Raw genomic sequence first — 8,700 nt, 5'->3', positions numbered from 1 at the left:
AAGCTCTTATGGATTAAGTTGCAACTAAAACTGATCGCTACTCAAATTGATCCATAAGAATACTTGATTTCAGTTGTACGAGTCAGATACTTTTATCAAGAATGATATGTGTACTCGCAATCTTTTTGCACTTTTTTCATTTGCTACATTTTTTTCAGCTTTGTTCGGGCTGATCTGTGTAGCAAGGAACCACTACGGAACCATATCAGTGGTAGGGCCAGCGTTTTTGAACAGGGAGGTTACTCTGAAAGCAACACCCTTTACCATGGGGATGCGAGGTTGAATGGAATTACTTAATGGAAGGCAGCACATATTTTCAAACAATGAACGGGACAAACGTTAAAAGATATTCGGAGGATGGGTCCTTCTTTTTGAAATGGAAAGCTTCTATTGAATACAACAGATCTGACTTTTACGCCGGATGTTCAACAAACACAACAATAGTATCAAGCTTAATAGCTTTAAATGTGAAAGGTTAATATCGGCGTCCACTCAAACATGTAAACCAATAGTATTGATACACACTAACTGATATGGGTATAAAGAATGTGATTGGTCTTCTCTGTTTGGTATTTGGATTTTATTCTTTAAAGCCTCCTAACATAAATGAGCGTGTTTTTTTTTCAATTTACTATAAGGCTTGTCCATGTTTTTTTAATGAATACAAAGCAAAAACATGGTTTTAATGTGATAATCCCGCTTATTTACAGAAATTGTTGGACAGTGTGGAGCCCTCGTGATTCTAAGCCCGGTTTTCGCGGCGGGGACGTTAAACTAGGATATTTTCCATCTGACTATTCTATACAGCAAATAAACACTACACGAACATGGAAGACAAATATCCAGGACATAGAGCTACGAGAAGGTTCTTACGATGAGGAAATTGTTTCTGAATATTTGTACATATTGACTATATTTAACTTTGAAGACAGAGATGAAGGAACGTATACTTTATATTGTTATTCAGGTGGCCACACGGATTCTGTGCAGCTTCATATTCCAGGTACCTTGCTTTTAATTCACCGAGCATTCTGACTTTTAAATATTGGTTTTGTTTTGATATGTTAGCTCGGAATAAAAAGGAATCGTATAAGTACAAAAAGGATAATGATGTCTCCAGATAATAAATACATGAGCAGCAACGTGATTAACCTTCAGTTTTCATGGGTAATTGTTATTTCAAGTAATATAAATGATTTGTTTCAGAGCCACCGAGTTACCCAATCCTCGGTCCAAAAATCGCTGACTTTAATACAACAAAATGTATTTATGTTTATGAAGATTCCGACATATATTGCCAGACTGAAAATGGAACAGAACCTGTACAAGTGGCGCTTTTACTGGGACAGGATTTATTTGTTCTTGCTGAAAGCGAACAGAACAAAGGGTTTTACCTATTCAGTAACGTTCATCAACACATGGCAGGACTGTCGAAACGGAATGTGACATGTCAGGTTTCTAATGCAGCCATTGAAACACCTTACGAAGTGCAAGACATTCTATGTAACGTAGGTAAGCAAGTAGAATAAACATAATGTATATGATTCGTAATTTTGTGGAGATAAATATTGTTGGATCGTGTATAATATAGGATGTTATAAAATCATTGTTTTAATTCCAGAGAAAGGTAGCCAACCCGATCTAACAGTTCCTGAATATCTTGATGGTGCAAACTCTTCAACAACATGTGAGGTGCGGAATGCTTTCCCAGCTCCGGTAATAGATATACATATTGGCAATGTTTTGCTATCTGATGTTCAACAAACTGATTTATTTAATGGATCTTCTCATACTTATACAAGCACAGCTAAGGTGACAAAGACTCACAAACTGTGGAATGGAAAAGAAATGTGTTGCACAAGGAAAAGTATTGACGACTTTGGAATAGCAGATCATTCCATATGCAAAAACATCAGTATCAAATGTAAGTTTCACTAGCGTATTTATTGTATAAAATGTGCGTACTTGATGACGTTAAAACTGGAAATTGAGATAAGGCCTAACACACTTGATATACCTATCCTTCTCGTGGTAAATGTTTGTAGCATGGGAAGATACATAATTTATTATTTGTTATTTTCTTAGCGTTTCTGAAGTGTAAACAAAAAAGTTATATAAAGGTTTTTCGTGTTCTGCTTTCAGATCCGCCTTCGGACATTTCGATGTCGGTGAGCAAAAAACCCGAATATAGCGACAGTGTTTCTGCCTATTTCATGAACCTTTCTTGTGAAACGAATGAATCAAATCCGCCTTGCGTCATTGAATGGGCAAGCAACAGAGATGATTTAAGATATATAAGTGGCAATTGGACTTATGGTGAACATGGGAGTTACAGTTTTGTTTCCAATGTAATTTACAAAGTGACTAAAGACATGGTTGGGGGAATCATTACATGTTCCACTAGATGCAATCATTTTTCATCTCATTTAACTGAAATTATGTTGTATCCGTTTCAGGTACGTACTCGATCTTATTTATGTTGTCGACGTTCGGCCACACTATCGATTAAACCGAGACTCCTATCTCCGTACTAATGATGCATTTGTTTTTGAAAACTCTGTCTTCGAATGTATTTTTATATTACACTAATTGGTATACATAGCATTTTACCCATTTACCTAACAGGAAGTAGTAGATATCTTATTAAGTGTAATTATTGGTTATTTAACATTGTTCTGTACAATACGGATATATATATATATAAATTTGGACAGTACACAGCTTGGAAAGTCATATTGGACGAGCCGCTAGGCGAGTCTTATATGATTTCCAAGCTGTATTCGAGTCCAAGTATATTCCGTTTTGTACAAAACAATGTTAAATGATCTATAATTTCATTTAACCATGACTGCTAGTTTCATGATATTTCTTCTTACAAAGATATACTTCTTTCGGAATGTACTTATATATTGTTGTATCTTTCATTAGAGGTACATGTGTACTCACTTCTTATATGAATTTAATTAAATACATCTTAAATGAATGATTACTTTTTTTTCCACACTAGGTATTTATGTTACGTTTTTACTTTCTTAACAATTTCCACAATACATTTCAGGTGATCCAACTCTGTATTTGAACATGACATCACCTGTTGAATTATATCCGAAGATTACATGACCGTTAAATGTCGTGTTTATGACTAATGCTAAAGGGAAATGGACGCTTCGCTGGGAAGCAGAAAATAACACTGAAATAAAGACTTGTAAAAACACAGAGGAATGCCTGTTAACACTGAATTATACGGGAGATGGCGAAAATACATACGTTTGCAGGGCATGGAATTTAGAGGAGTTTATGAGAAATTCATTGACAGTTTTTAACTCAGTGACACAGGGTTTGTATAAAACAATTTAAATATCCATTTTAAATGATACTTAAACCAGCAATCAATCAATCAGTCACCAATGTAAACTGACCGGTTTCTTTCCTTATTTTGTATTTTATTCTTTGATATTTTTAGCATTCGGTTTGATTGAGAGAGACAGTTGTACGGTATTAGTGGTAAGATCCATACAGTTAACGTATGTAGCCTCGGATTTATCGATTTATTTTTCCTAATACGAGACATTTGATAATAAAATGTCTCTTACGAATGAAAAGATATTGAGATGTTTAACGTTGCCACTGCAATGATAACGTGAAGGTTCATGAGAGGATCACTGATTTTATTGCGTTAATAAAATTGTCTGAAGCAAACTGCAACACTGCATATGCTAATTTGAATGAAGTTAACCTTATCTGAATGTTGGTATTTCTCTCATTGTGTGCATGAAACAGGCAAATATTATTTAATTGCAGAAGCAACAACCAACCCTGCACTAGTTGTGTCCAAAATGTTGCATATATCGGTCCTTTACGCCGTATCGGGAACAGTTACATTTTTACTTGTAGCAACGTTTACCGTGCTTCTATGTAGGCGATGCAAAACTCATGGTAATTGTGCAAATACTTTAAATTGAAAATGAGAACTAAGTATGTTCTATCTATGCATAACTTGATTACTGATCACAATTTAAATTATCTGTTGACACATCCAAATATTCTGCTTCAAACTCAAGGTACGTTTATTACACTGTTGACAATGTTTACTCAGTTAACCAAAGGTATATTCATGTAAACGTATCTGTGACAGAAGACGTGCCTTTGGTAATCAAGTGCCACTTTGAAAAACTAAAATTTTGATCATGTTAGTATATCAGGGACGTTAATCGTGTGGACCTCACTGATAAAATCAGCACAACTTATCTATGCATACGAAAAATCATATTTGAAGCTTGAGACAGTACAACGAGAATATATATTTCGGGTTCATCAGAATTCACAAGAACGAATGGAATCGAAACATTGCAAAACCAGTGTCAGTAAATCGATAATTTAATGGAAGCAGCAGAAACATGTTCAGCACCTAAAACATATACTGTTAAATTTTGAAGTGCATAAGGATCGAAAGTAAATATATCACTGCACATACATATACCTTACATAAATATAACGTTAATGTATATCGATGAATCTTGGATCGATTATGAATGAAATAAGAAATGAGATAGAATTTACATATGTTTTAATATCAAACTTGAATATTGGTGGCATCGGTTAATTTCGTATATCTTGTCCACCAAAGAAATACATGAATAGTTGACGTTCAAATGAGTGCAATTGCATCGCAATAATTAAAAAACGTCATCGTGTCTTTCCGAATTTTACATTTTTTTTTTGTTTTTAATCCGAAGAAGTCTGTTACATCATGATTAATGACAATATTGATATATTTGACACAGCTTATGAAACGCTTATACGCCTAAGGAGACCTGCAGTAAGAAAGCGAAGTACACATGTGTACGATGATGTTCATTCTAATATTGAGACAACTGCGCTTCACAATCTGGTAAGTTTTCTATTATTATCATCAATTTTAAAATATGCCATACCAAACAATCATATATTGTTTCACCTCATTTTTTTCGAACGTGTTAGATTACGTTCGAAAAAACAACAGTTAAATTCTTGAAATTTCAATTAATTGATGAAGAGCGGTGAGGAACACTCCATACTCTGTTTGTAGATGGAACCTTCAGAGGTTTCATATGACTCGAGATCAAGGCAGTTTTATACAACCCTTGTGGCATCGTGTTGTAAGAAGCCTCTGAGAGTAGCATGTGCTTGTGCACGGTATTCTATATCCTCAGCTACAATCAGCGTATTACTCGTATATATGGCAAATTGATAAGGAGTTTATGTTTTATACTAATATATTAAACACCTAAAATACTTGATAATCGGATTTCTAAAATTACTAAACAAGAATAACTTAATTTGAAAGTAATGTTTGTTTTGTTTAATGAATATAATATTTATTAAATTAAGCACTATTTACCTTTGAAGACAAGAGTCTCTGCAAGTGCAATCGAGAACAAAGACGCACCACCACTATGTGATATGGAAGGAAACCCAGTCCGTTCAAACGAGTGTGTAAACTCTTACGACTATGTGGATACCCCTACCGCCCAAAGTAACCGTCGGACAAACGTACCGGAAGCGAATTATATACATCCTATATAACCGAATTAGTTACTGATCAAAATATTTACGATGAAGATGGATTTGTGTGATTTTTTAAATCATATAATCATCATAGTTTCGCTAACCGTTTCAATGCAGTACATTCAACGTTTTTTGATTAGACAATGTATTGGTATTGGTATTAAGTGAGTGTTTTTAATATGTACTTCTTGTTTGTAATATATTGACCTATTATATATTTGATAACAACTAAAAAGTGCGTTGAAATCATTTGTTAATTATTCGCTATTTTCGAATCGTTGCGTATCATTTATTCTATACTATAGACGAGGGCATTGGTGTCTAGTCTGGTTGAATCGTACCTATGAGCAGTAAGCAGATTGCCGATCCCATTATAGGGCATTTTGTGTATCTTCGGAACCAAGAGTGATAGGAGCTTGGTTCTGGTATTGAAATTTACGTCTCACCATACAATACGTCACGCGCACGTCGGTGCATCGCTGGCGTTATTACGTCACAGTTTTCATTCGCCTATAACGTTATTTTATACACTAAAATGCAGCACAAAATGCCCTAAAATGGGGTCGGCAATCTCGAAGATATCTCAGCATCCCTACACGTGATCAGGCTGGGACCAATTTTACCTTGTAGGGGACGCTAAACCCTTCAAGATGCACCCCTTGGGGTGTGCGGGATGATAGTTTTTGACTGGTTTCAACAGCGTCAAAGTTGCGCAAATTCGCGACATTTCGTACACAAAACGCGCTCCCATATAGCTACTAAGGGGGAGCTAATCTCGAAGGTATCTTCGGAACCAAGAGTGATAGGAGCTTGGTTCTGGTATTGAAATTTACGTCTCACCATACCCTACGTCACGCGCACGTCGGTGCATCGCTGGCGTTATTACGTCACAGTTTTCATTCGCCTATAACGTTATTTTATACACTAAAATGCAGCACAAAATGCCCTAAAATGGGGTCGGCAATCTCGAAGATATCTCAGCATCCCTACACGTGATCAGGCTGGGACCTAATTTTTACCATTGTAGGGGACGCTAAACCCTTCAAGATGCACCCCTTGGGGTGTGCGGGATGATAGTTTTTGACTGGTTTCAACAGCGTCAAAGTTTGCGCAAATTCGCGACATTTCGTACACAAAACGCGCTCCCATATAGCTACTAAGGGGGAGCTAATCTCGAAGGTATCTTCGGAACCAAGAGTGATAGGAGCTTGGTTCTGGTATTGAAATTTACTGTCTCACCATACCCTACGTCACGCGCACGTCGGTGCATCGCTGGCGTTATTACGTCACAGTTTCATTCGCCTATAACGTTATTTTATACACTAAAATGCAGCACAAAATGCCCTAAAATGGGGTCGGCAATCTCGAAGATATCTCAGCATCCCTACATGTGATCAGGCTGGGACCAATTTTACCTTGTAGGGGACGCTAAACCCTTCAAGATGCACCACTTGGGGTGTGCGGGATGATAGTTTTTGACTGGTTTCAACAGCGTCAAAGTTTGCGCAAATTCGCGACATTTCGTACACAAAACGCGCTCCCATATAGCTACTAAGGGGGAGCTAATCTCGAAGGTATCTTCGGAACCAAGAGTGATAGGAGCTTGGTTCTGGTATTGAAATTTACGTCACACCATACCCTACGTCACGCGCACGTCGTTGCATCGCTGGCGTTATTACGTCACAGTTTTCATTCGCCTATAACGTTATTTTATACACTAAAATGCAGCACAAAATGCCCTAAAATGGGGTAATCTCGCTAAACCCTTCAAGATGCACCCCTTGGGGTGTGCGGGATGATAGTTTTTGACTGGTTTCAACAGCGTCAAAGTTTGAGCAAATTCGCGACATTTCGTACACAAAACGCGCTCCCATATAGCTACTAAGGGGGAGCTAATCTCGAAGGTATCTTCGGAACCAAAAGTGATAGGAGCTTGGTTCTGGTATTGAAATTTACGTCTCACCATACCCTACGTCACGCGCACGTCGGTGCACTGCTGGCGTTATTACGTCACAGTTTCCATTCGCCTATAACGTTATTTTATACACTAAAATGCAGCACAAAATGCCGTAAAATGGGGTCGGCAATCTCGAAGATATCTCAGCATCCCTACACGTGATCAGGCTGGGACCAATTTTTCCCATGTAGGGGACGCTAAACCCTTCAAGATGCACCCCTTGGGGTGTGCGGGATGATAGTTTTTGACTGGTTTCAACAGCGTCAAAGTACGCGCAAATTCGCGACATTTCGTACACAAAACGCGCTCCCATATAGCTACTAAGGGGGAGCTAATCTCGAAGGTATCTTCGGAACCAAGAGTGATAGGAGCTTGGTTCTGGTATTGAAATTTACGTCTCACCATACCCTACGTCACGCGCACGTCGGTGCATCGCTGGCGTTATTACGTCACGGTTTTCATTCGCCTATAACGTTATTTTATACACTAAAATGCAGCACAAAATGCCTAAAATGGGGTCGGCAATCTCGAAGATATCTCAGCATCCCTACACGTGATCAGGCTGGGACCAATTTTACCTTGTAGGGGACGCTAAACCCTTCAAGATGCACCCCTTGGGGTGTGCGGGATGATAGTTTTTGACTGGTTTCAACAGCGTCAAAGTTTGCGCAAATTCGCGACATTTCGTACACAAAACGCGCTCCCATATAGCTACTAAGGGGGAGCTAATCTCGAAGGTATCTTCGGAACCAAGAGTGATAGGAGCTTGGTTCTGGTATTGAAATTTACGTCTCACCATACCCTACGTCACGCGCACGTCGGTGCATCGCTGGCGTTATTACGTCACAGTTTTCATTCGCCTATAACGTTATTTTATACACTAAAATGCAGCACAAAATGCCCTAAAATGGGGTCGGCAATCTCGAAGATATCTCAGCATCCCTACACGTGATCAGGCTGGGACCAATTTTACCTTGTAGGGGACGCTAAACCCTTCAAGATGCACCCCTTGGGGTGTGCGGGATGATAGATTTTGACTGGTTTCAACAGCGTCAAAGTATGCGCAAATTCGCGACATTTCGTACACAAAACGCGCTCCCATATAGCTACTAAGGGGGAGCTAATCTCGAAGGTATCTTCGGAACCAAGAGTGATAGGAGCTTGGTTCTGGTATTGAAATTTACGTCTCACCATAC

General features: G+C 38.2%; 1 protein-coding gene and 1 long non-coding RNA gene across 3 annotated transcripts; both read left to right on the top strand.

The window, feature by feature from the left end:
- Positions 1-348: 348 nt before the first annotated feature.
- Positions 349-1,308, top strand: LOC128233823 (uncharacterized). The gene is made up of 3 exons (XR_008260787.1): positions 349-474; positions 711-1,003; positions 1,207-1,308. It is a non-coding gene; the product is annotated as an uncharacterized LOC128233823 (long non-coding RNA).
- A 2-nt stretch (positions 1,309-1,310) lies between these two features.
- Positions 1,311-5,748, top strand: LOC128233822 (uncharacterized). Of its 2 annotated transcripts, XR_008260786.1 has the most exons (6): positions 1,311-1,512; positions 1,622-1,924; positions 2,143-2,456; positions 3,059-3,337; positions 4,785-4,891; positions 5,389-5,748. XR_008260786.1 is itself a non-coding variant. In XM_052947681.1 (4 exons), exons 1-4 carry the CDS (start codon positions 1,419-1,421, stop codon positions 3,077-3,079), a joined length of 732 nt encoding a protein of 243 aa, XP_052803641.1. In that variant the 5' UTR covers positions 1,311-1,418; the 3' UTR covers positions 3,080-3,409. The 2 variants fall into 2 exon arrangements, 1 of the variants encoding a protein (XP_052803641.1); XM_052947681.1 differs by lacking the exons at positions 4,785-4,891; positions 5,389-5,748 and having other exon boundaries at positions 3,059-3,409.
- The last annotated feature ends 2,952 nt before the right edge of the window (positions 5,749-8,700 follow it).

This window comes from Mya arenaria, chromosome 5, assembly GCF_026914265.1.
Source record: "Mya arenaria isolate MELC-2E11 chromosome 5, ASM2691426v1".
Taxonomy (NCBI): domain Eukaryota; kingdom Metazoa; phylum Mollusca; class Bivalvia; order Myida; family Myidae; genus Mya; species Mya arenaria.
The sequence above is the reverse complement of the archived record's forward strand: the minus strand, read 5'-3'. Positions and strand labels throughout refer to the sequence as shown.